The 25,630-nt window shown below is 41.8% G+C and overlaps 1 protein-coding gene across 5 annotated transcripts in view; it reads right to left on the bottom strand.

The window, feature by feature from the left end:
* Nucleotides 1-1,087: 1,087 nt before the first annotated feature.
* The window catches only part of otud7b (OTU deubiquitinase 7B), a 48,784-nt gene continuing 24,241 nt past the window's right edge, over nucleotides 1,088-25,630 (bottom strand). Inside the window, exons 1-12 of one of the 5 annotated variants that reach the window (XM_049582911.1) lie at nucleotides 25,034-25,158; nucleotides 23,435-23,671; nucleotides 19,707-19,877; nucleotides 19,283-19,513; nucleotides 17,805-17,906; nucleotides 17,206-17,333; nucleotides 13,769-13,875; nucleotides 13,273-13,400; nucleotides 10,758-10,907; nucleotides 9,320-9,437; nucleotides 7,379-7,457; nucleotides 1,088-6,324 (exon numbers count right to left, since the gene is read on the bottom strand). In XM_049582911.1, coding sequence (XP_049438868.1) covers nucleotides 4,834-6,324; nucleotides 7,379-7,457; nucleotides 9,320-9,437; nucleotides 10,758-10,907; nucleotides 13,273-13,400; nucleotides 13,769-13,875; nucleotides 17,206-17,333; nucleotides 17,805-17,906; nucleotides 19,283-19,513; nucleotides 19,707-19,877; nucleotides 23,435-23,519 — 2,790 coding nt within the window. In that variant the 5' untranslated portion in view covers nucleotides 23,520-23,671; nucleotides 25,034-25,158 and the 3' untranslated portion in view covers nucleotides 1,088-4,833. Of the gene's footprint in view, nucleotides 6,325-7,378; nucleotides 7,458-9,319; nucleotides 9,438-10,757; nucleotides 10,908-13,272; nucleotides 13,401-13,768; nucleotides 13,876-17,205; nucleotides 17,334-17,804; nucleotides 17,907-19,282; nucleotides 19,514-19,706; nucleotides 19,878-23,434; nucleotides 23,672-25,033; nucleotides 25,159-25,630 lie in introns of those variants that run through there. The other 4 variants (XM_049582910.1, XM_049582912.1, XM_049582913.1 and 1 more) reach the window with 4 other exon arrangements.

Genomic DNA, 25,630 nt, shown 5'->3' with positions numbered 1-25,630 from the left:
TATTTTGAGATACTAACTCACTATTTTGAGATACCAACTCAGTATTTCGAGATACTAACCATATTTTGAGATAGTAACTCAATATTTCGAGATATAACATCACTTTCTTTGAGATACTAGCTCACTATTTCGAGATACCAACAATATTTTGAGATACAATATTTTGAGATATAAAGTCACTATTTTGAGATATAAAGTCACTATTTTGAGATAATAACTATTTTGAGTTATAAAGTCACTATTTTGAGATACAGTATTTTGAGATATAAAGTCACTATTTCGAGATATAAAGTCACTATTTTGAGATAATAACTCACTATTTTGAGTTATAAAGTCACTATTTTGAGATAATAACTCACTATTTTTAGATATAAAGTCACTGTTTTGAGATATAAAGTCACTATTTTGAGATATAAAGTCATTTTGAGAAACTCCGTCATTATTTTGAGAAAGTTTCTTATTATAATAACAAACAGGATCTTACGTTCTTCCTTTATAGAGATGGGCAGAAATTGACTTTCATAGACACTGACCTTTCTTTTCATTTTTGTATAGTCTGTCATTTATTTTCAGCTGGTATATATATATATATATATATATATATATATATATATATGGTATAAAGTGTCTGTCTGATAAAAGTGACTCAAATAACTTTTATTGTGTGACTAAAAGTCCAAAACCCAAAGAAATTCAGCTCATTATCAAATAAAACAATGAAATACAGCAAACATTCACGAACGAGAAGCTGGATGCTGTAAGTGTTTGACATTGTTGATGGAAAATTGCTAAATCATTTTCTGTCATCTGGCAAATTGCCTCAACTCAGATTCCAAGCTGTTGCAGTCAAATGCTGCGACTTAATGTATGGACTAAATTAAAATGTGAAAAACGACCGTTATGTCGTGTACGTGCATGGACCTTCAATTATATGTTTATGGAATTAATTGCGTATCAGTATCATTATGGTTGTAGCTTTAAGGATCCAGCAATCTGCAGTTAACACATTTTCTTTTCAATATTAATCAAAGAGAACAGAGGAGGCTCAGCTTTCTTGAAATACAATGAGAATTTATTCAAACGGTGCAAAAAAAATTAATAATTATAATAATAATAACCTAACATAAAATCTGATGTTCTTTCTATCCAGATTGCACTGTCACACAGCCTTAGGGCTCTCCTCTCATGAAAAAAAGAAAAACATTAAAACAATACAAAATAAAAAACAGATCAAAATACCAGGACAACTGAAATCAAGTTAAAATAATGCACAAATTTGGTAAAATGGATTGCCATTTACATGCAACAGTTCCAGTCCCATGCAACTCGAAGTATTCCATGTTAATGTCACTGATGATGAATATTCTGTTCACACAGAAAATACAGTGTTTTACAATATATAAAAATATATCGGGTCAGTTGTGTCGCAAAACTAATTCTGAGCCATTTCTCTTCTGGTTCGGAGGAAACGAGCTGGGTCAGTGAGAACGCTGCTGTCATGTCTTTAGCATAGCACGGATCGGTGGCTGTAGAAAACAAAAAATAAAGTAAACAAAATGTACAAATAAAAATAAAAGCAACAAACAAATAAAAGCCAGACTGCTAGACAATTAGCCATGTGAGAAAGAACATCCTAAAATGTCGCAACTAAACATTCCACAAGGAAACCTATTAAAAAAATCTCACTATAAATATATATTCTCAAATGGTGTCTCGTTAGGTCAGCATTGAGGAAATTAGTTTGCAATGAGAGAGCCTCGAGGATCGAGAGGCTCGTCTGGGAGTCGCCTTCGACGGCCAAAATGTCACTTTCTGGCAAACACCAAATCCAGGCTCTTCCAAGCTTATCATCCACACCTTCAGTTTCCAACAATATACATTCTTACCCTTTTAAAAACACTGTAAAACTTTGGGCTTACAAAAATAACTCGGAACATATTTATACAACCTCTCATTGTTTTTTTTTTTTTACTTAAATACAAAAAAGTGTTTGTAGCCTGTAAAGTCTGGTGTCTTACATGTTTCTGAGGCATCCGTTTCATTGCAAAAAAAAACAAACAAAAAAGGTTTGATAGCTGATTATTACTTTGGAGGGAGGGACAGAGTATGCACATGTACGCATTTTTTAAAACAGGCATCACCTTCCCACAGTCAGGGTCTCGTCTGGATTAAAACATTAGTGCATGGACACATGTCAACACACATAAACACAGCAAATGCACATGTTGTTTTTGGGAAATAGCATCATTTAAGTGTTTTATTGTCATTAAAACTCTAGTGTTACTTTAAATACACAGCAAATAAACTCCCTTCTTCCTTGACCAGCTTTAGCAACATAGAAAATAGTCTAACGTAGTGTTAAATTAGCACTACTGAAAATGATTCTCTAATATTTTGGTTATTTTTTGTTCGTAGTTTGAGTTTAGGTTGGTAAGCTCCACTGAGTTTAAAAGAAAAACAAAACAAGAGCGCCCTCACCTGGGCAAGGCAGTGAATTGCATACTACATTGTGCTTTTCTAGACTTAAATGCCAAAGAATAGATTCAATTCAACTCGAGTAGAGCGACAAGAGTCACACTACCTCGAAGGAAACTCCTCGTCATGGCTTATTAGGAGGGGAAATAATCACAAATTTAAGTATTCTAGTAGTCATGTTGACATTAGTACAACTAAAACAGCCTTACGTTTGAAATTACAATACGGAAGACTCAAACAGAACATCAGCCACATATCAACTTGTTGATACGCCTAACTGAAAAAACAATAATGGTAATAACTTCAACACCATTTAAAAATAACTATAATTTGTTTAATTTGGGGGCAGTAGTAGTAGAAACTGCAGGCAATCAAGCGAGCAGTGGGTACTTGACGTTCGTCTCGCACAACGTACAAACGGGATTGTGACGTCACGAGGACAGATGCTGAAAAAGGCAACTAGGAAACTGAGTCAGACGGTGACGCTGGCACCAAAATGCTTTAGCTCTACAGTAACTGAATCTTTAAGAGGAACCCATCTGGCCTGTGCCCCCTGGTTTCCCATGAACAGAGGTGGCAGTGTCTGATGAACAAAGGACAACAGTCAGGCCACTTCAAAAAACAGTAAAAAGTTTTGGGGTCTACGGACATCAGGAAAGTGCTTGAATTTGTGCAAAAAGAGATTTACGCAACTGGGTTTGGAGGGACGAATGTCAGATATCAAGGAACTGCCTTCAGTAGAACTTCAGAGTTTGCAGTGGGCGACCAGACCAATCACGTCCTATTGTGAAGGACAACGTTACTGTATGACATTTTGTTGTGTGATAATGAGATTGTATGAATGTTTCACATTTGTCAACCATCACAGCGCAGAGGGTTTGTCATTTTGAGTTTCAGAGGCGTAACATGTAACCAGAATTCGTCAGTACAATGTGAACGTTATTGAGTAGCAATGTCCAACAAAAATGCATGCGTCCCATCGCAGCATGCAAACAGAAACTGGAGACAACTGCAGGAGGCCCTCACAGCGTTAGAGCATGTAATGTCACTGATTCAACAACAGATCTGTTCATTGCTTTACTTGTCTGAAATCCAATAAATGTGTTTGAGTAATTTGACTTAATAGCGTGTTGCGTATGGGACGGGTGTCTCAAGAATCTGTTGAGCTGGATGTGACTTTGTAGTTTGTAGTATTGCATGCCTGACGTGGCCACAGTAATCAAATGCCTCAACGCCACCTCTTGTTACAAAAACAGGAAGACCCAAACGAAAACACTGCAACAAACATATGAAATACTCTGGATCAGGCTCGAGGAAAAGTATCTTACTGTAGTGCCATGTTGCTATGTTGTCTTGTTCAGCAATGCCTGGTTAATAATGTGGCCGGCTGCATTAACCCTTCAAAAGGTTGACATCTTTATAATCCAATTTATAGATATAAGATAGTGTGATATTGTTGCCAGGAGGATAACAGTGCAGAGCAGTTTGCTTTAATGCATGGACATTTTTGTGTTTGCATTCTGGAGCATTAGCACCACAGCAGCCCACAGAACGCTTCATTATTAGCATTGCACGGAAGTTTCAATTTGCATTACGCAAACGATGACCGACAAGGATTACTTCTGTTCATTCCCGAGGTACATGTGACGCAAGCATCTAGTAACAGTAGTGTAAAATCTGAATAACACTGAAATCACTCGAAACGGATGTGACTTCAAAATGTTCAAACATCCCTTAATTAACCAATCCAAACGTTATCACAGACCACAAATGGAGTTTGTTTGTGCTTGCATCTGTGTGTGTGTGTGTGTGTGTGTGTGTGTGTGTGTGTGTGTTTGTGTGTGTGTGTGTGTAGCAGTGTGAGTCTGACTTAGTGTAAATGTGTGCATGTACTGTATATGTGTGCGTTGATGAGTGTTATGTATGGCGCCTGCCATATACATTCTCTCCACTAGGAGGAGACAGTAGCAAGGCGTTAAACTGATAAAGGAGGAGAGCCTGCAGCTCACACACAAACACACACACACACACACACACACACACACACACACACACACACTCATACACAACGCCTGCATAAGAGCCACAGCAAAATGTAACAGAAGTGCAGTTAGTTTATTCTATGGTCTAACATGTGACCCCAGCAGCCAGAAACCACCCTGTTTATTCTGTGGTCGTGTCGACTCTCCGCCACTTTCTGAGGTCGTCTATTCCAACAGGAAGTGACACAGCTAAAAAAGGGAGGGAGCTGGTTGTGCCTTTCTCTCGTCCATTCAGAGGCTGATCTGCCCCAGCCGTTATTTTTATTTTTAACTGAAAAAGGCCACTCATCAAATTCAAGCCATAGCAAAGGTCCGTTCAGAACCTGTGGATGGCCGGTTCTGGCTCTCTCTTCTTCAGCTCTTCCCGGTAGCAGTAGGAGCAGTAGTTGCCCGTCTCGGGGTGTCCGTAGTAGGTGCAGCTGGGTGTCCGACAGCGGCTGGACTGCAGGCTGGCCAAACCACCGGCGCTGCCCAGTGAGTAGTGTCTGACTGGGGGTTGCCCACTCCGAGAGTCTAAGTTGGAGCGCACGTCCCGGAAGCCGTTGGTGTAACTTCCAGTAGCGGGTTCAGACCCAGGGTAGTCCGGTGGGTCAAACTCAGGGGGATACGAGGGTGCGAGTCGAGAGGGACTCAGGGAGGCGGGGCCTTGTGAGTTATTGTACTGGGGATGGGAGGGACCCTGCGTTGTAGGGCAGTGTCGCGGAAGGGTGGCGTAAGAGGGGAGGCCGGGGTAGGAGGTGGCTGGGGAGCCCCCGGCTAGCTGACGCCGAGTATCCACGTAGCCGTGCATATGAAGGTGCTGGGTGAGGGGTGCTGCTGCAGGAGGCTGGTCTATGAAGGAGGGCCGGGGGATGGGCACAACACCAGAGTACATAGAGGGGCTCAAGGGAGTGGACTTGACTTGGTTGAAAGAAGGAGACGAGTTCTCCGACAGCTCCTCTTTGGCCTCATAAGGCCGGTAGGTCAGCTCTGAACCTCCAGCTGTCTCCTTCTTTGGTGGCTGGATGCCATTGGTGACGCCCTTCCTCTCCGCTTCACGGCGCTGTTGTTCTTGCTCAGCCCGAAAGCGCTCCTCTGCGTCGGCGAGGTAGCGCTGGATCATTTCCTCCTGGAACGGCTGTCGGTTGCTGGTCGTGAGAAGACTGGAAAAGATGAATTTCCTCTCACCCTGCATGGCGGCTCGCAGGATGCCCAGGCTGACCTTCACATCAGCACTGTACTTGTAGTTCTCGCTCTCAGTGCTGCTCCCACCGCTGCTGCTCATACTGCTCCCTGTTCCATTGAGACGCTCGCTACCTGAGGAGGGGGAGCCTTTCCCAGAATCCTCTGAGGCGTGGGCTGAAGGCGAGCTATCCTTGCTGCCCTTCCTCCCCCTAAACGAGCCCTTCTTCTTCTCCACGCCCTCCTGCTTGGCACCTCCGGCTCCAGCGTTCTTTCCTGTCATCAGTCCGCCCACGTTCTTCTTCAGCTTGCTGCCCAGACTCTTGCCAAAACTTCCAAGCTTATTGGCCACAGAGTCTGCCCTCTTCTTGTCTTTATCCTTGTCTTTCTCCTTCTTGGTTTTGTCCTTCCCCGCCGTTCCCGTCCCTGCCCCTGCCAATCCACTGCTGGAGGAACTAGATGAAGAAGAGGAGCTGTTCTTGGCCAAGGACCCTCCTCCATTGACCGTTGATCCTGTGGTTGTCTCCCCGTTGCCATTGGAGCTGCTGCTGACTGACTCCTTGTCTGACTCTCCTGAGTCAGGAGGCGTTCGGGCATCCTCTCCTGCCGATGCTGTGGGCGACTCGGGCTGGGCCAGAGGGGCTTGCTGTGAGCAAACAAAGCACAAACATAAGACAGTGGAAAAATACTGTAGGAAAATGCACATCAGGCCCAAATCTACTGACCATATAATAATGGAAAAGAAAACAAATAAGACAATGTTCATCAGAAATGGAAAAAAGGGAGTTCTGGCTGAACTCTAGCACAAACGCACATGTGCCTCAGGTATGGGAGGAAAAGGATGTGAAATGAGTTAATCATAGAGCTGTTTTTTTTCTTTTGCAGAAACAAATTGACTCCGTTTCCAAATGTCTTATCTTCTCTACAAACAAAATAAGGAAGCTCTAAAATAAACAATGCTGTATTTGGATATGACCTACATGATGACGTGTTATCTCAAACGAGAAGTACTTAGAGAATGCCCCATATTTCAGTAATACTGACCATCACACAGCTATCCTCTGCTAGTATTTCTAAACAGAACAACCCCCCAAAATTCTATTCTAATACAGGGTTTCCTGTCTGGCCACCAGACCCTGCAGCACAACCATGAAACTGCCATGAAACTTGTCCTTCCAAGCTCCCTGCTGTTAGCATGTGGCGCACAAGAGGAGCTTTGTCAGTGTTTGCATGGCGTGACTTTATGACCTGAATGGCCTACTGTAGTATGTTTTCACATACGCGTTGTACAGCAGTCAGGGGACAGCTGGTCTGATGGAAAAGGAAAAAAATATTGCCCTTGTTTATAATGAGTGTAGGAAATTAACACAAACTGTAAGTGGCTACCAACCACTTTGGCATTTGTCTATTTACATTGCATTACAAGCTGGGGTTTCTGTTTTTGGCTGGTGAAATACTGAATGAGACTCAGGAATTCTGAACCAGCTTTCATGGTTAGTTAAACAAATAATTCACTGTTTATTTTATCACTAATTTATTTATTAGTTTATTGAGTCTATCATTGCAAATGCAGCTTCTGTACAACCAGGATGTCCAATAAAGTTTATGACGAATCCTGTTGTCTGAACTCGCTTTATAAACCTCCCTACCGCAGAAGAGCAAACAAGACTCTGGATGGATGCGTGGACTTTTATCTTTACCTCACAGGGCAGGGGCAGCCAGGTGACCGTCATGTAGCTGTGTAACATCTGGAGCTTCGCCTCCAAAGAGAGAGCAACACTGGGAGGAAGAGGAAGAGGGAGAAACAAAGCTAAGTGAGAGGAGACCGACACTTTCTGCCAGAGCACCTGTGTCGCACTCATGGAAATATAATTTATGTTGTTGTTGTTCAGGAAGTTGATGATGTTATTAATAGTGGTGCTGTAAGACAGTATTGGACAACCATCAAAAGTTGGATTCTAAACCATGAAACAATAGGTAAATATTCAGCCATAGAAAATAGATCTAGAGGAATATGCACAGGTAGCCAGCGACAGAAATATACAAATTAAAGTAAACAATGCAGCATTACAACAAGAAGTAACATACTGTGAGCTTAGACACACAGATGTTAATGGTAGAGGTTGCAACCTTGATATACTTTATAACGTTGGTCCTCTTCTTTAAAGCTGAGGTAAGCAGTTTATTTTTGGTGTTAATGGGTAAAATAAGTTTGAGCATATTGTAATTCAAGTGTTCTGAAATAACACTGGACTTCTGCACCTCCTCTTGGCTCTGTTTTCAGGCTTTAGAAAATCTAGGCCTTGATAGGAGACCAATCACAGGTCATTTCAGAGAGAGGGTGTTCCTATTCGCTGTTCTACAAATGCAGATAGGTGTGCACATCACTTGGGTGAAAACCTAATTCAATGGCGGAGAGTCCTGCAGAGATATTTGTTATGCTAGCAATGGCAACAACTGCCCACGCTGCAAAGGAACCCCGAAAAAGAAAGACAGACTAATCAAGATAAGAGTCTGACAATAAACCAAACAAAACGTGTGTCAATATCTGCGAAGCATTTCAGAGATGGAGAGAAAAGGTTGCTAGTAGTTTAGCCTTATGCCAACCGGAGCTAAAGGCTCATAGCGGAGGCTTCAAGTTCACGTTTATGTAGCTAACGTTAGCAAGAGCCAGACCACCTCGCAGGGAGGAGAGTGGGCAGCAGCTCTGGAGGCAAACCCAGCCAGCTCCAGGACACCGGACAGCCTCAACTTCCTGTCAGATCAGTAAACTTTCTGTTGCTGCCGTTACACACGTTAGACCCTGTGCTGCTGCTGCTGGCCACCAGCCTGCTGTGACACTTAGCTCTGGGGGGGTTTGCGCTGGCCCAAATTTAAACTGCTACAGCTGCTGACCAAAAGTCCGTCTCCCGAGCTAGTGCCTGCTTTCCTCATGGGTAAGCGAGACGAAGGGACTGTGGGGTGGCTCGCAGCTAACTGTTGTCTCATTTGTGGTCTGATAAACAGAGATTAAGAGCGATTAAATAAATCAATGCATGCATACAGCCGTCGTCATCTGGTGACAGGGGTGGTGTTTACCTGCCGCTGCTTCACAACACACAGTAATTTGGCTTTAAATTGTACAGTAATGGCACTAAAAGCATCTTGCTGTTGTGCATTCTTGTTCTGCATTGGCCTTTTAACTCAATGACCTCACCAAACAATATCAACAGTCACTTGTGTAATATTATCTCTGTAAACCATTTCATTTGAATAACACAACCACAGTGTCATCAACTGACGTACATGAGGTGGAAGGTTATTTTTACCGAGCTGCTATTTTGGTGCTCCTTCCCTGGTCCATTCATAGAAGGTATTTAGAGCTAATCTTATTGTCAGTGGCACTGGGTGTCGCTAATCTGGAGTCAGGGGTCAATCCCAACACACTGACACTCGGTGCTACAGGGACAGCTGTAGGGAGTACATAAGGGAGTACACATGCAAGTCAACATGTGCCACTCTCGCTTTTATCTGTATCATCTGTGACCTTTAAAAGCACCTCTGACGAATCCATTTGTAAAAGGCACCTCGTGAATACATTCGAGCTGAGAAACATGACAGGGTGTAAATATGTGAGCGCTGATTTTAGAAGGAGACGATACCTCGCCAGCATCACGTTGTCTGTGTCATCCTTGCCCCACTCCCAGTCTTTCCCAGGATCCACAGCAAAGTGCAGAGGCAGCATTTTGTGCTCCGAGTCGGTGAGAGGGATCACAACTGCTGGTAGAGACGGGGGGGAAAGTATTCTTAGACAAAAGACAAAACATTTCAATCCAGTACTCTGCATTGTCTGCAGACAGAAATACTTCTGAGTGCAATCAATTCGTTCACTTTCTATTTTCACATTTAGTCCGTGCCGTCTGACCAGTATTGTTTTTGGATGGTCCGTTATGGTATTTTTAGACCGGGAAACAATTTGACGTCTGGCCAATGTCTTGAATTTGAAGGATAAACTTATAATTTGTGCATAAACTTCAGTGTGAGCACATGTATTCAGAGTTTCTCCGAGATTCCACTCTTGTAAAGGTGAAAAGACACAGCATTTAAAAGAACAATTCACCTGAAAATGCGCGTTACTTTCATAATCAATCACCCCGTGTTACCTCGAATTTGTGAAAAGTTTTTCTTGCATGGTCAACAGAGAATCCAAAAAAAAAAAAAAAAAAAGGTGAACATTATGAACTGAAGTAATTAGCAATCACCTTTAACAACAGTTACAATATAAAACATATCTGCCTTGTGTTTGAGCAGAGTTCAAACACATGTGCTTGCTCAGACACGCTACTTGGCTGTGCATTAGACTGTTTGTTCTGACCTGTTTCAAATTGTACTGTTCTACCAAAAATGAACGTGTTTGGAAAGTACTGAGCATACGTGCAGATAAATGAGACTCTGATTATACTGCAGGAGTGTTTTGATATCATTTTGCTGCTGGTTAATGCTGTTCTTGTTCCCTTCAATTCATGGAGAATGTTCACCTTTTTTGGATTCTTCGTTCACCGTGGAGGCATGCGAGAAAAAGTTTTCCTCACAAATACAAGGCAGCATGGGGCGAGTATCTGATATACAAATTCATCTAATTTGGAGCATATTACATGACAACAAAGTCATTTTTAACTACAAATCTGTGACTTTATTAGCATTCAGCTTCAACAAAGGAAGGGGATCATTTGCTGGCTTGGTGTTGAGCTAGAAAGATCACTGGATATCCTCAAAAGCCCAGTGATCATTAGTCACCCACTCTTAAATAAACCACTTAAGTCAGTTTTAAAAAAAGACTGACCCATCAAGCAAAGGCACCCAGCTGTAAAGTGGGTCCTAGTGCTGTTAGGAAACTCTGGTTCTAAACCCTGCACACATTAATAAATGTCAATTACTTGAGGGCTTTTATTCTCAGCAACTCTTCTCAGGAGGAATTAATGTAATGGTCTTACACCCGTGATTGATTATTTAAAATGTCAACTGCTTACAAGGAGGTTGCTAAAAAAAAAAAAAATCAATATTCAGATGATATTAAAGATGAATGATGCAGAGCTTTACCTTGCTCTTTGGAGCTGTCTCTCTGCTCCATGGAGACCAGGGCAGAAAAGTGTGCCTGATCGTATGCCAGGACCAAGGGTGAGCGATGGCACTTGGCAGCTGGCACTTCCAGTGGTAGGTAGATGCCTCCAAACGGGATGGGAGCAAAGGCTAGGGAAGAGTAACAAGGACATTAAATATCTGATAAGGACAACCTCAGGACTGTTTCCCGGCGCTATAGCACCGAGGGGATCTGAGACGAAAATAAAAAAGAGCTTTCACCTCTATCGATAAATCATACCGGTGTTTAAAGGGGACCTATTACGCTTATTTTCAGGGTTCGTACTTGCCTTTAAGGTTTCTATTAGAACATGTTATCATACTTTATTTTTCTCATACTGTCTGTGTTGGAACACCTGTATTCACCCTCTGTCTGAGACGCTCCGTTTTAGAGCCTGTCTCTTTAAGCCCTCCTATCGAAAAGACACAGTCTGCTTTGATTGGTCAGCGTTTCCAGGTCTTCTACATCTTTGCATCTCTGCACCGTCATGGAGTGCTGCAGGGATGATGTTTATTTGAAGGCTAGCCCGGAAGTTAACATCACCCTGGTTCCCTCAACAAACAGCCAACGGGATATTTGCACTGGATTTGGGATTGGACGTTTTTGATACTTCTATGTTTTGTTCAGTGAGATAATCTTCACAAATAAAAACTATTTTTATGACTTTTTAAGTATAAATGCAATCACCATAAGTGAAAAAGCTAATGTTTGGTGGGTATAAACAAACACCACAGTTGCATGACCTAACATGACCACCACAACGAGGCTGTAATCCATGTTTAGTGTGATGACATTCTGTAGTCTCATTTAGCTCCTTGTTAGGAACCTCTTTTTGTAGACACTTAAAAGCTTCAAAATCCACTCCTTCAAGGACAGCAATGTTCACGTCTTGGCCAGAGAAGAAAGATGGTTCGAAAGAGCCGTGAAAGAAGCCATCTATGTCAAACTGGAATAACTATCGTTTAACAGAGGAGGTGGCCTACGACACCATTTATCTCCGACTTAAAATGCAGTCTTGGGATCTCTTCCCAGACGACTTAACACCCATTCACACCCGGACCCATCTAACCCTAAGGACACCTAAGATGGCCGGGTGGGTCAAGGACTCACATGTGACCTTAACCACTCTTTTGGGTTCACACCCAAAAGCCTGCGACTCAACACCTGTCAGTTAGAACTGAAGAAGCCTCTTGGATGAGAGGTGAAATGTCTTCAAGAAACTAAAGCAGAAAATAAGCTCTGTAGCAAACAAACCTTGATGGTACTTGCACATTTTGTTCAGAAAGATAACCTTAACAAAAACACCAGTTGTGGTTTTTTTTAAGTCTAAATGCAACAGCCAGAAGTAAAAAGCGTTAGGCTATAAACAAACTACACTACTGTTGCATGACTTCACCTCACCGGCTGTAAAACTGTGGTTGACGTGATGATTTTCTGTAGTCTCATTTAGCCACTTGTAAGCAACCTCCTTTTTAAAGACACATAAAAGCTTCAAAGTTCACAAGTGGGGTATTTACTTTTGTTTTTTATGCTGTAGAACAAAACGTGAAAGTCTTTCAGTTTATGTTAACCACAGACCTTATTTCAGACATCTAACCAAAAACCCACTGACTTTGGGAGGGAACCAGGAGTGCAAAATGCTAACTTATTTCCAGGTTTTAGGACTCATTCCTGCAGCACTCCACGATGTAAATACTTGCAGAAGCGTGCCTGGCATGGATGACCATATAAAAGAAAACCGTCATGTTATGATGTCATACTGTCCCCAGAGTTAAAAAAAACAAAAAACTGTTTGAGTCTTTATGTAGATTACTTCTACATACATTTCCTTCATTATTTGAAACTTTGGCCATGTTTAATATGAACATTCAACACTGTAACATTAAATAAAAAACACAAAATACAGAAAAGCATAAAAGGTCTGCTTTAACTTGCTGTTGGTTAATTTATATCTACTTCCAATTTCCAGCCAATTATGACAGTTGCATCAATTCCACAACAAAACTGCTGTCACCTCTGATTTCAGTAAATCAGCACTGAGGTGTCAAAACAGTGCACAGTAAATTAACAGTTGCTGCAATTACCAAACCAATATGGCTGCTGCTTCACAGGAGTGCTGTAAGTTGTTTGTTGTAAAGAAAAGTTATGCACTATGTTTTGTGTGACAGGAATAGGTCACACAGAATTTGGCAGCCATTCACATTGTTAATTTTACTCTGCTTAAGATACCAGACGGGTGGTGTTTACTTCTTCGGGACAACTTGGGCAAGTCATCAGTCACTGAAATCTCAGTAAAAAAATGTTTTCCTTCAAATCCTTCCTGGTGGATTTCTGCTAAGTGCAGTGCAAATTCTGTAAGTGACAGACCTAATTTATCCGCGGTACATAGAGGATGACTAACATGATGAAACTGTGAAAAATATGATGAAATGCAGAACATGATGCATTAGCAATGCGAGGCTCTGGGCTATTTACCCTCTCCTCCAGAGTCCCTCAGCATGGTGTCGGCCACCACCACGATGGGCCTCCTGAGGACGTGGGCCAAGACAAAGACGTGAAACTCCTCTAAACTCTCGTACACTGGTTCATCTGAGGACTCCGCCCTGAAGACAACAACACTGCTTTTAGTGAAAGAGGACAAGACCAGAGATAATCAAATATCGCTTGCTTTGTAATAGATTCCTTATGAGTAATAATAACAAAAAAAGGGCACTGTAGGCTTTTTGGGGGGCCACATTCATAAACACATAAAGGTGAAACCACATTTAAACAAAGCGTTTGTATTGTGGAGCTTCAGTATACCTAACCCACTGAACTTATGCTTGGTACAGTAAATAGCAGATTGACTAAAATGAGGGCCAGCCACTCAGTTCTGACTGTGAGCGCAGTTGTTTGTTCATGAATAAAAACATGAGTGTGACTAAGTGTGCGTTGGGGTAACAGTCCCCGCATTGTCCGAGCCAGACCTTACCCGTTGGTGCCGTTGGTGCTGTAGTGTATTCGCGGCTCACTGGAGGCCAGCTTCAACAGTTCATTCCACTCTTTCTGCCACTCCTCCTCCGTGTACACCAGACCGGACTGAGGAGAAAGGAAGGACATGCACACACACATTTGCCATTTAGAGAGGGAGTGTCAAATGTCACAAAAGCATGCGCTGACGTTATGGCATCTTACCACAAGGGTACATACTGACAATTGAGGAAAGACATTTAAGAGCCTTTATTAACCCCTGTGTCGTTCACACAGTAGCAACAGAACACTCATTGGTGTCATGATTTAACCTCCACATATGGGCAGAAGAAAACTTATTGAAATGTTTTTCACCTGCAGTACAATAAGACAAGAAAGCATCCCAGTGCAGCCACAGTCCTCGACGCTGCCCACTGTGAGAGCAACTTTGGTGTAAGTGATCTGCTAAAGGACACCTCAGTGGAAGCTGTTGAAGAATGGCTGAACATTAGGCAGTCATTCGTGTGGCATCTCATCTGTGGGTGTCTGCACGCTGTCTGCAGCCACTTTGAAAAACATGCTCAGTGTGCTGTTATGCTTGCTTTCAAGGGGAAGAGAGTCAGTAGGCGTTTTCGGCTCAGAGGAACTTTTTTTCCATAGTTCTAAGAACCTCCCTTTCAGATTGTGTCCGCATCACAAGAACTAGGGATGACTGTAGTTCTTAGAACGCTGTTTTGAAGGACTTTTTTTTTTTTTAGCTCCTATTTCAGAGCAGGTACTCTCTAAGTACAAGAGGAACCTTGAGTGGTGTAAGTGTGTGTTGATCAGTCGAACACAGCCAATGCAGCTCAGGCAACCACCACTTTTAAAAAGTTGTTAGCCTTGTAAACAACAGACAACACAACAGCTTGAAATGAAATAGAAGAAAACACAAAGGGGCTGACTGAGCATATATGAGACAGTGGGAATGCAACACGATTTTGACTCATCAAAGCAAAAGTGACGTTGTTATACCAACTGCCAACCGGCTTATGTCACTTCAGTATTCTTATTGGCGGTGTGAATCCAAACAGAAAAATACAGCCACAAGCTCCAGCTGTAGGTTCAAGCTCTTACTTGGCCAACAGAAGGGAGCAGCTCTTTTAGAGCCGCATGGAACAGGGAGTGGGTTTCGAGCTTCACAGAGCTCAGCAAAGTTATTTCAGCTGGTTTGATTTTGTCTAAATAAGGAATGAGACCTATCACACGCTTGTTGTATCATTACAGTGTTAACAGTGTTTCAGTTAATGCACACTCAGAGTCCCACCCTTTGGTCTCTAATAACTGATACAACCGTGGGTAATAACTAAAGAGTTACCTTTAATGATATGACATGTCTATGATTAACACTTTTACAGCAACAAATATTTAGTAAACTGCAACAGAATTCCCACAGCAATGAACAGACAGAATTCAAAGGACTGGTGCACCACATTAGCCAGTATGACCTGCACACATTGACTGGAAATCTCTCAGAACAGAACAAAGTTCACAGCAACACAATGTTGTCCTGTCTGCCTTTGGTGTGTCGATGTGTTCAGGGTTTTCCTGGCTTACAATAAGGCAGAGGTGGCGCCATCCTGCTCATGTGCACACACATGCATGTGTAATGTGCCTTCAACTAGCTCAGACAAACAGTTTTTACAAGCAACATATTTTTAGGAGTTCTAATAATTATGATTAGAAAAAAATGACAGTTATTGATAAACTGTGGCCAAATTGTGAAATGGATACACGAACAGTTATTGGTAGTGTCTATATTTAGAATTTTGGATGTTAAATGTTCATCTGTGGTCACAGTATTATTTGATAATAAAGTGCACTGAAGTAGCAGATCACATGACCTGGTTGACCTTCGTTTGAGACTAACAACATGATCACAAATACTGATAAAGTGATTTTATTCTGCTGGCAAAATATTATTCACAAAAATTTAGACGTCCTACTGTTTTTAAAGGATTTTAAGAATGATATATATAGATATTTTTTTAAAAGTAATCCCCTCTCAAACACTTTTGGAAAATAGCTTATCCTTTTATTTGTTTTTTACTTTTAATTTTAATTATTCTGCATAATTTAAATTATTTGCTTTTATCAGTATATGTTTGAGTCCAGTTTTCGTATCGTAATGAACTAATGTCATATTATGGAACACTTATTTTCATTAAAGTGGGGAAAAAATTAAAAAAAAAATCAGTTTTTCTTTTCCTGACATTTCCCCCGTGAAAATATTGTAGTTTTTTTTAAATACTTTATTTTAATTATTTTAATTTATTTAATCTTTTAATTTTTTTATATTCATGCAGACTGCCATTTGCAGCTGCATTTATATACGCCAGCTGGCAACAAAAAATTATATTTAAAGATATACTATGTAGGAATTTTCTAAAAAAAAAACCCTCAATGTATAGACTCATACAGACATAATCCCTCTCAGCCATCACTTATGGCCCACTCGAAGTCTATGGCGGTGTATTATTTCTGCAGAGCCGTTGCCCTTTGCCTGCATTTTCTTATATTTGTCTTATTTTCTGTGTTTGGGTTGTTCATGGTCGTGTGGCTCCACAGTGCTCAGGTGAGGTCGGGGCTTTATAAAAAGGTAGTGACCAGCTGCCAAACCATGAGCAACACACATCCATGAGACACAGCATCGAAAAAATGCAAATATAGCGAGGTTACAAACAGTAACCAACACTTCTGCGTAGTATATTTATAGTATTAACAGCAGGGAAAAGGAGTTTTGTTTTCCTTCATGATTTTCTTTGCTGTGGTTGCAATGACATTAGCAGCAGAATAATTGTTGCCCCTGCTTTGCTGAAGCAAAAACAGGGTCGAAGCCAGAAGGTAACTCAAGATTTGCAAAACTCTTCCTCTATGGCACTTTTGGTAACACCTTACCCAATGCACTGTGCTGAATCCAATAAAGCATCACCACATCAGCTAAATGCAGCGATTGCAGTTACAAATCACAGAAATCCACCTTGTTTGTTAGTGAACAGTGTTTACAATGAAGACAACTGTCAAGAGTTTTGTTGAGAGCTGGAGGCGCCATGAAATTTAACGGGGACAGCCGCCTCGTAATTGCCTACACAGAAAAAAACCTTGTGTGTTTTGAAAGAGCTGGGATTGCATGGGACACAGTAAACTAATACACAAAAGCGCGCTGTGTGCATTTGACATTTCAAATGTTCTATTGCAGACGTGTGAGCAGCTGCAGGCGGGCACGCTGGTATGGGAAGCATGTAAAGGCCTTTACTTGTTCATGTCCATGTTTGTTTTTTCCTATTTGGTCAAATGAATCAAAAAGGCAACACTCTCAAGTTCACAAGTGTTTTCATGCTTTAGACTAACCCTCCCCTAATACAGTCATCACAGAGTTGCAAAAACTGCCTGGAGAAATGTGCAGCCTCTATAACAGACCTCTTTGTTCTGCTGGGTCTGCTGCCACCTCCACCTGCGCTTCAGTGCCTCCCTCTCCAACCCGTGATCCATCAGCGCATACAGGGACTTCCGTAGCATCAGGTCCCGGTCATGAAAACCCCACATACCTGCATCAGAAAACAAAACCTGTGAATAATTGCACGTGAAAATAATGCAGCTGCTGTTTCAGAGTCTTTTTTTGTATTTCTTTAGTGTTGAAATGTTTAAAAGACACAAATTCTCTCTCATAAATTAACTGTAAATGAATAAATTAAATAAAAACCTAAATTTGTAGCTATGTTTCACCTTAAACCTGTAAATATCTTTTAAAAAGCACAGGATAAGCACGACTATTACTTTCACATCAGCTACCCAGGAGCACAACAAGGGCTTGAACGATGGCTGCACATTAGTTAGGACATTATTAATTTTATGTGCTAGGGCTCCTAAGTGGGCCACAAAGGCTAAGTGAATGTGCACTGCAACACTGTAAAATGCAATTAGTGCTTAAACCAACAATGAAGCTCTCTCAATGAATGCTAATGGAGTGTGAACCTGCACGGTGCTGGGGTCTCGTTTGAAAGGTCTGCGATACTCACCGAGCGAGGCGGCGTGTAACAGGCAATTTCCGTCTCCGCTTGTTGCCAGCGGCAGCAGATTCTGACAGTTTGAAACCACTTTAGTCCACCAGTTCAGTCGCCCTGCAGGCAAATAGGAAAAACCTAACTCACCTGTTTGTGTTACAAATATGACACAGCACTGATCCAAAACAACTGCCATGTAGCACCTCACAGATGGAGAAAATGAGGATGTTTGGAAGATAATCACATTGTGTCAAAGCTAGATTTCCATGCTGGAAAATAAGATGCCACGAATCTAGAATATAGAATAGTTGCCATTTTATGACAGCAGACATGTGCTTTTCAAATGAAAGATTTTCCCTTAAAAATGATCTTCTTTTAAAACAATTTAATCACAATATGTCTGTCCAAAAAACGTCCACACTTATAAAAGTTGGTAGATAAGATTTTACTCTGGGTTTAGGACAAAAGGCCTCATCACAGTAGACATTTAGGAAAAGCACAGGTGCAGCTAATAACAACAAAAATGGCTCTGTTCTGCAGTATTAAAGTATCCCTGTTATTCACGGCAGTAGACCTATTCACACGGAGATCCCGCAAAACTGTCACAACAAAGTTCCTCCATTATGCCAGCCTAATACCGTCCATTGTATGATTTTAGATAGCATGCCGGTGTGTTCCACTGTCAGAGAGTGTTTCCCCCGTTAATGTGTGGAGCCTATCCCAGCTGACATTGGGCGAGAGGCAGGGTTCACCCTGGACAGGTCACCAGACTATCACAGGGCTGACACATAGAGACAGACAACCATTCACACTCACATTCACACCTACGGACAATTTAGAGTCACCAATTAACCTGCATGTCTTTGGACTGTGGGAGGAAGCTGGAGTACCTGGAGGAAACCCACGTTAACACAGAGAGAACGTGGAAACAGAAGGGCTCCCCAACCCCGTGTGCGAACCAGGAAGTAGTCGTAACCTGCTGATAACAATCATTTATTGTCCCTATTACATGCTGGTTGATCTCGTCCTCTGCTCAGATGGTAAGGAGCTCCCGGACCTCATTGTTTTCCCAATTTTCAGACATTTTGGTTGCTGTTTTTCTTTTTGAGATAGCTGCTAACTACTTCCAGCTTATCACTGTTACTACCTCCACTGCTGGATTAAAAGCAGCACAACTCCCCATTCTCTGCTCGTACTTATTCTACAGAGCAGTGAGGCGGTATAACGATGCAACATTCCCGTCTTGAAAAGGCAGCGTAAAATGTAAAATGGCACGACCCTGAAACCGAACAAGCTAAGTTGAATTCAGCCATCATTCATTTTGTTGTTAACACCTTTGCTTTTCCTACTGTGACATGTCAAAATATCTTCCAAGGAAGCAAGGCTAATGGAAATATTGAAATCTTACTTAATTTATGTTTGGCTGTACATAGGGATGGATGTGTTAAACAATATGATGCAGTTAAACCTAGAATCTGGTGTTGAGTTCTTACCAGCATGCTCCAAGGCCACCATCATGGACTGCTCGATAAGGTCCCTCTCGATGAAGCCGCGGAAGTCTTCCCGGTACACGGTGAGGTCTGGTAGTTGGAAAGTGCACAGGGGCGTGTCCAGAAGTGGCTCATTACTGCTACCTCCAGTGCTTGAGACATGAGAGCGCGCCAGGGACACGATGGTTGAGCTGGCGTGGGAAATTCCCCTTGACAGACGCTTTTCGGTAGCTGCTAAGAGACAGTGGCAGAAGATGTGGAGGAAAGGTGGTGTCAGTCTAAGTATATTTTAACAAGCTACATATTACTGATAACTGTTCAGGTCTGCTGTTTGGTGCTTTACATCAGTATGTGTCCTCATTTAACACCTTCTGAGCCCAGCACTAGTGTACTAGCTGCCAAACATGTCACTTGCTGGTGGCCTCACCTTGCACCACCTCATCTTGGCGGTGGAGCACAGGCCGCCCTACCCTGGCCATCTCCTTTTCGGGTGGCAGATATGTCCTGTCCTCTGCGAACGAATAAGTCAGGTTCCCAGCATGCACCTGTCGTAGCTGCTCAAAGTCACTCAGGGCGGCAGTGAAATCCCAGTTCTTGCCTACAGACACAGACAGGGTGAGGAACAACATCTGTCTAAGCCACCAGGTCCAGCGTGACAACCTGAATCTACTTTGTACGTCCAGCAAATGACACATCCTTAGTGAGTTTAAATATTTACCATGAGTCAATGCAACCATAAACTGCCTTATCTTATGCAAAGGCCACTGGCACATTCCTTCACTTGGGTAAATATCAGAATTTGGGGCACGTCTCGGCTCGCTGGCTTGCTGCTGCTGCTGCTCACTGCATTGCATTACATTTTTAACCCATATTCTTATCTGCAACTTGTGTCGCTGCTAGGCAACAGGAGCCCTGTTGACTCCAGATATACCTTCCTTCTGTTAGTGTATGAATGTCTAATTAACAGTAACAAGCCAGAAGCACTGACTGAGACAGCGGTCAATTTAACTGCTGTGCATAACACTACCAGCTGTCAGGTTCACCCCCAACCACCTCCCTCCCCTCTTTGTCTCATAAGGGAAGGAGGCAACGAGGACTAGATTCAGTATGATGAAATGTAACTAAGTAAATTTACTCAGGTACTGTACTGAAGTACAATATGAGTACTTGTACTTTACTTGAGAATTTCCATTTTATGTTTCTTTAGTACTTTACTAAATTTATTTGACCGTTACTTTTACATAAGAACATTTGTTTTAGGGATGCACCAAAATGAAAATTTGTGGCCGAAGCCGAATAATATTAAACCCTTGGCCGAATACTGAGTACTGAACACCGAATGCCGTTTTTTAGTTTTTCATTAGTTTTTGCAGATGAACCCCCTCCAGATTAGTGTTGTCACGGTACCAAAATTGGGATCCATGGTACGATACCAGTGAAAGTATCACGGTTCTGAGTAGTATCAGGATACCATAGCAAAAATGAGGCAGATGTGCCTTTTTCATTTATAAAAAGATAAATCACTTTTCTATAATACACCAATGATATTTCAATGGAATAAATTACTTATTGACTTATTCATACTTCAAAAACAGCATCAATAAGTGATTAACATAGGGGGGATCAAAATAAAATAAATAAATGAAATAAAAATCAACCAGCCACCCTTCTCCCCTGACAAGTCCCTCTGATACTCCACATACTGTAGCGCCATGGCTCGGCTGTTCAGGTACTTTTGGGCAGTCATGACAACAAGTTATTCACCTGGAGCCGGACTTCTCTGTCGCCGGTAAGCCGTTATCATGCGCCGCTGTATTTGACAGGAATACGTATTCCTGTCCGTGTCTGTGACCCCCGTTCAACCCACAACCGGCGGGATTCACCGTTTCGTTTCTGCTGCTGGTTGAAATCTGTACTCACACAGCATGCTGAATGATTTATTTTGCCCGCACAAAACTCGCAAATGCGAGTGCGGTGATGGACGGAGTAAAATATCGCCACACTGCCGACATTCTACTCCGTTACCATTATCAAAACACGCCACTATTATTCGGCCTTGCTTTTCACTTATTCCACCAAATACCGAATGTGTGGTTTTTTGCAATATTTGGCTGAATATATTCGGTTACCGAATATTCGGTGCATCCCTAATTTGCTTAAATGACATGATGCAGTACTATACTATTAACCTACTCGGCAGTAGAGGAAGTATCTCTAATTGGCTCCACATTGACTAATCACATTAAAAATGTTCTCTAGGCATGCACCGATCCGATATCTGGATTGAATATCAGCCTCAATATCATCAAAATAGATGGATCGGGTATCGCAGAACGCAACCTATACCTGAGGCGATCCTTTTCCTTTAAATCTATTGCGACGCGAGCTACGTCATACGTCATGGAGCGAAGGAGTGAATCTGCTGTGTGGAGGTATTTCACACTATTTCAACTGCTGTTGCACAATTGTTTATTTATTTATTTATTTTTAGATATTTTTTTTAGGGCATTTTTGCCTTTAATTGATAGAAAGAGAGAGGGAATGGCATGCAGCAAAGGGCCACAGGCTGGAATCGAACCCGGGCCGCTGCGGAAACAGCCTTGTACATGGGGTGCCTGCTCTATCCACTAAGCCACTGACGCCCCACACAATTGTTTATTTTTGTTAAAAATAAATAGTTCATCATTGAATTAATCTGTTTCATCTTGTTTCATTTTATCTTAGGAAAGAACAGTGTAGTCATCAATGCCTGATGCCTCTAGTCTTTTCTGTACTCCATGTAAAGGTATTTAGCTTTTTAGGTCAACTGTGGTTTCGGATCCGTGTCAGCTGATACTCGGTATCGAAACTGAAAAAGCTGGATCAGTGCATCTCTAGTGTTCTCACATCATTCATGCTACTGATCAAAACAGAATAATATTCTATACTAAAATGATGATGATGTAACACTGTGAAAGGAGCCATTCTACAGAATATGTACTTTTATTTTGATGCTTTGAGTACATTGTGCTGATAATATTTCTGCACTTTTACTTAAAGGGTCCAGTGTGTACAATTTAGAAGGAATTTAATGGCATCTAGCGGTGAGGATTGCAGATTGCAACCAGTGTTCATTATCCCCAGAGGTCTATTCCTCTACGAAACAAATGGACTAGGTGATTAAAACCGGCAAAAACACTGAATAAAGCAGTTTTATGTAAAAAAAACAAAAAACAAAAAACAAAAACAGTGTTTCTCCTACCCTGTTCAGCACGTTGCAGACGGGCTGCTAGCCCAGCAGCTAACGTGCGATCACCTTATTTCTGATCCAGATGTTCAGGAGGTTTTTACTGGGAGCCAAATTATCTGCAGAGGTCTCCTCCTCTCCAAAACAAACCCAGTGATTTAACCCGGTAAAAACACTGAATAAAGCAGTTTCACATTTCAAATGTGTTTCTCTGACGCTATTTGGCATGTCGGAGACGGGCTGCTAGCCCAGCACCTGCTAATGTGTGCTCACCTTCTTTTCTCTGACAACATAAAATTCAGACACTCATGAGTTTTTCACCAGGAGCTAAATTATTTACATAGGTCTCTTCCTTTCCAAAACACATGAACCCCCTAATTTAAACTGGTAAAAAAAAACACTGAACAAGGCAGTTTCATGTTTAGAAAAAAAAATAATAATCCAAGTTTTCTGACGCTCTCATTGTGCAGGAGCTGCTAACTATGGTGGCCAACGTGAAAATGCAAATGTCCTTATCTAGAGCCACTGACGACGATCTCTGTAGATGAGGACCCGCACCCTATGTAAATATTAACGGCTCATTCTCAGGTACCAAAGACACAACAAATCTTATTTTCAGGTGATTATATACTAATGGAAACATTCATTTTTTTTCTATTCCATTTCTGCCAATATATCCCCCTAAATCCTACACACTGGACCTTAAAGTAACATTTTGAACTCAGGACTTTTACTTCTCCATCACTACTCCATTTATCACTCCAAGTTTGCTTTGTTGTATGTACTTAATATGTCGCACATGCACAAGACAGTGTGTCAGTTACATCACATAATATACCTATTGACTTAGGACCCATTGTTTAGTCCCAGGAGGACAGCAGTCATTAAGAAAACTATAGAAACAAATAATGAAATGCTCTGTAACTCACCCTCTAGCAGATCTCTGGCCAATCCTGGTTCAGCTCCAGTGGAACGGACAAAGTCGGACAGGACTGCGTCCATATCCACGGTCATGTGATCATGAATTCACAATGTTGCGGGTTGTGTCCGGGCAGAAAAAAAAAACAAAACAAAAACAAAACACGGACTCTGGTCTCTCTTACAGGGCAACACGGGAAGAGGGGGAGGGGGGAGCAGTCCTCTACCTCGTGCTATACGTGCCACACCTGCAAAGAGAACACAGATAACTATGGTTAAACGTGCAGGTGTAAACTCATCAGAAGTGAGCTTACAGGAGATGAAAGGAGTGTTTGCGACAGTGAATGAGAGGCACACTGACATAATGACCCTGCTCAACCCCCTCGTTTTCAAATGCAAGCCTGCTGTGACCTGGTTGCTTTTGAACTTGACACCTTCGCAGTCACCGAAGAACAGCTGTGGCACACAACGTTAACAGGTCTCACAAACGGTTTGGTCAGATTTGAATTGTAAAAAACAGTCAAATGAAAACACATGTGAGGTAGCTGCTGTCAGGCGTGTGATGTCTGTCATGTGGGCAACTCAACTGTGTGGTTTCAGACTTCATCCCGTTTTTGTGAATTTTTTTAAAATCAGCTGTTATGAATTCTGAAAGCCGTCAGGATCCATCACTTAAAGTCATGACTATTTCAAAATCTGGACTTGAGGCAAATGTGCATGATAACCGCCTTCAGATATGACCTGTTGAATATGTAAACAGACAAGATTTGTTTTCTGCCAGAGAAACAGATCATGAAGCAGAGCAGAAACACTTAAACCACGTGTGAGAGGAAGCAAGTCATTTGAGTGAAGTGTTCAGCAAACAACCAAGATAAAGTCTGTTTGCACTGTAAATCCACTGGAGATTAAGCAGATCAGAGACTTTTATAATATTATACATTTCAAATAGGGTAAGGATATGGCCCTCAGTATAATGTACAATTTAAAGTTTGTTAGAGCAGTGTGATATGAGGAAACAGTACGCCTTCAGAGGCTCCTCTCTGAAATCAATTAGACAATTTCACTCTTCAAATTTCAATGGCAGATCCAAAGGACCCGCATCAGTTGGGCACTGAAATCAATACAGAAACATTATCAAGACTGAGAGGAAAAAAGAGTCAGCATCACAGGGCCGTTAACACATAGGATGGAGGGGGCAATCGATGAACGGACAGACAAAAAAGAGATGAATCAAAGCAGCTCTGCCTAAAAAGATGCACTTCTGAGGCAGAGCTAAAGCTAAAAGCCTTAATTTACCAGGAAAGATACTCTGAGTGCGGTACATACACTTTCTCAGCAGTGCTTTGAACCACATTCAGTTACAAATCTTATTCTGTAACATCTGTCCTTCACCAGCACTTTGCAGGGTTGGTACAATTTTGAGAATGTGTCAAAAATCTCAACCATCTGGAACATGACAAACCTGGCTGATTAATGCAGGTCAAACAGCACATGAAATGTTTCATGTTAGGGATGCAACACTACAGTACGTGCAAATCTATGACAACGTATTAGGGCCACTGTACGTAAAAAAAAAAAAAAAAAGCCGGGACACTCAGTTCACCACTTACTTGGTGGAGTGAGCGCCTCATGTACTAAGGCTATGTCCTTGCCGCAGTGGCTGTGGATTCGATTCCAACCTACGACCCTTTGCTTCATATCATCCCCTCCCTCTTCCTTTCATGTTGACGCTTTCCTACCAAGTAAAGGCAAAAAGAAAAGGACTTGATTTTTTTCTGAAATTAAAGTCACAAATTTACCGGACTTTTTTCTTTTTGTCAACGGTTCACATCGCTTGACTTTGCAAAGTCGGATCAACCTCATTACATCACAGACGCCATCAGCAAACAATGAATCCCAGCAAACAAGATGTTGAATGACTGTTGTTTGAAAGTCAAATCAAGACGTCCCTTTATGGTTCAAAAATGCCAGTGTCCGAGATGGCTTCCTGGGCTCCCTCGCATCGTCAAAATGTGACATTAACACAAACCGGCCTATTAACCTATCCTGCTAAAGTCTATGTACACAGTGTGCATTCAGCAGCTTTATACATCCTAAAAACTAAAAATAATACGTCAACTAATTACGTACTAATTAACTACTGTGCCTGACCCATTCATCCACCGTAACTTCCTCGCTACGTGGTTATTGTTGCTCTTACTATGATG

The sequence above is a fragment of the Epinephelus fuscoguttatus genome, linkage group LG8 (assembly GCF_011397635.1).
Source record: "Epinephelus fuscoguttatus linkage group LG8, E.fuscoguttatus.final_Chr_v1".
Taxonomy (NCBI): Eukaryota; Metazoa; Chordata; class Actinopteri; order Perciformes; family Serranidae; genus Epinephelus; species Epinephelus fuscoguttatus.
The sequence above is the reverse complement of the archived record's forward strand: the minus strand, read 5'-3'. Positions and strand labels throughout refer to the sequence as shown.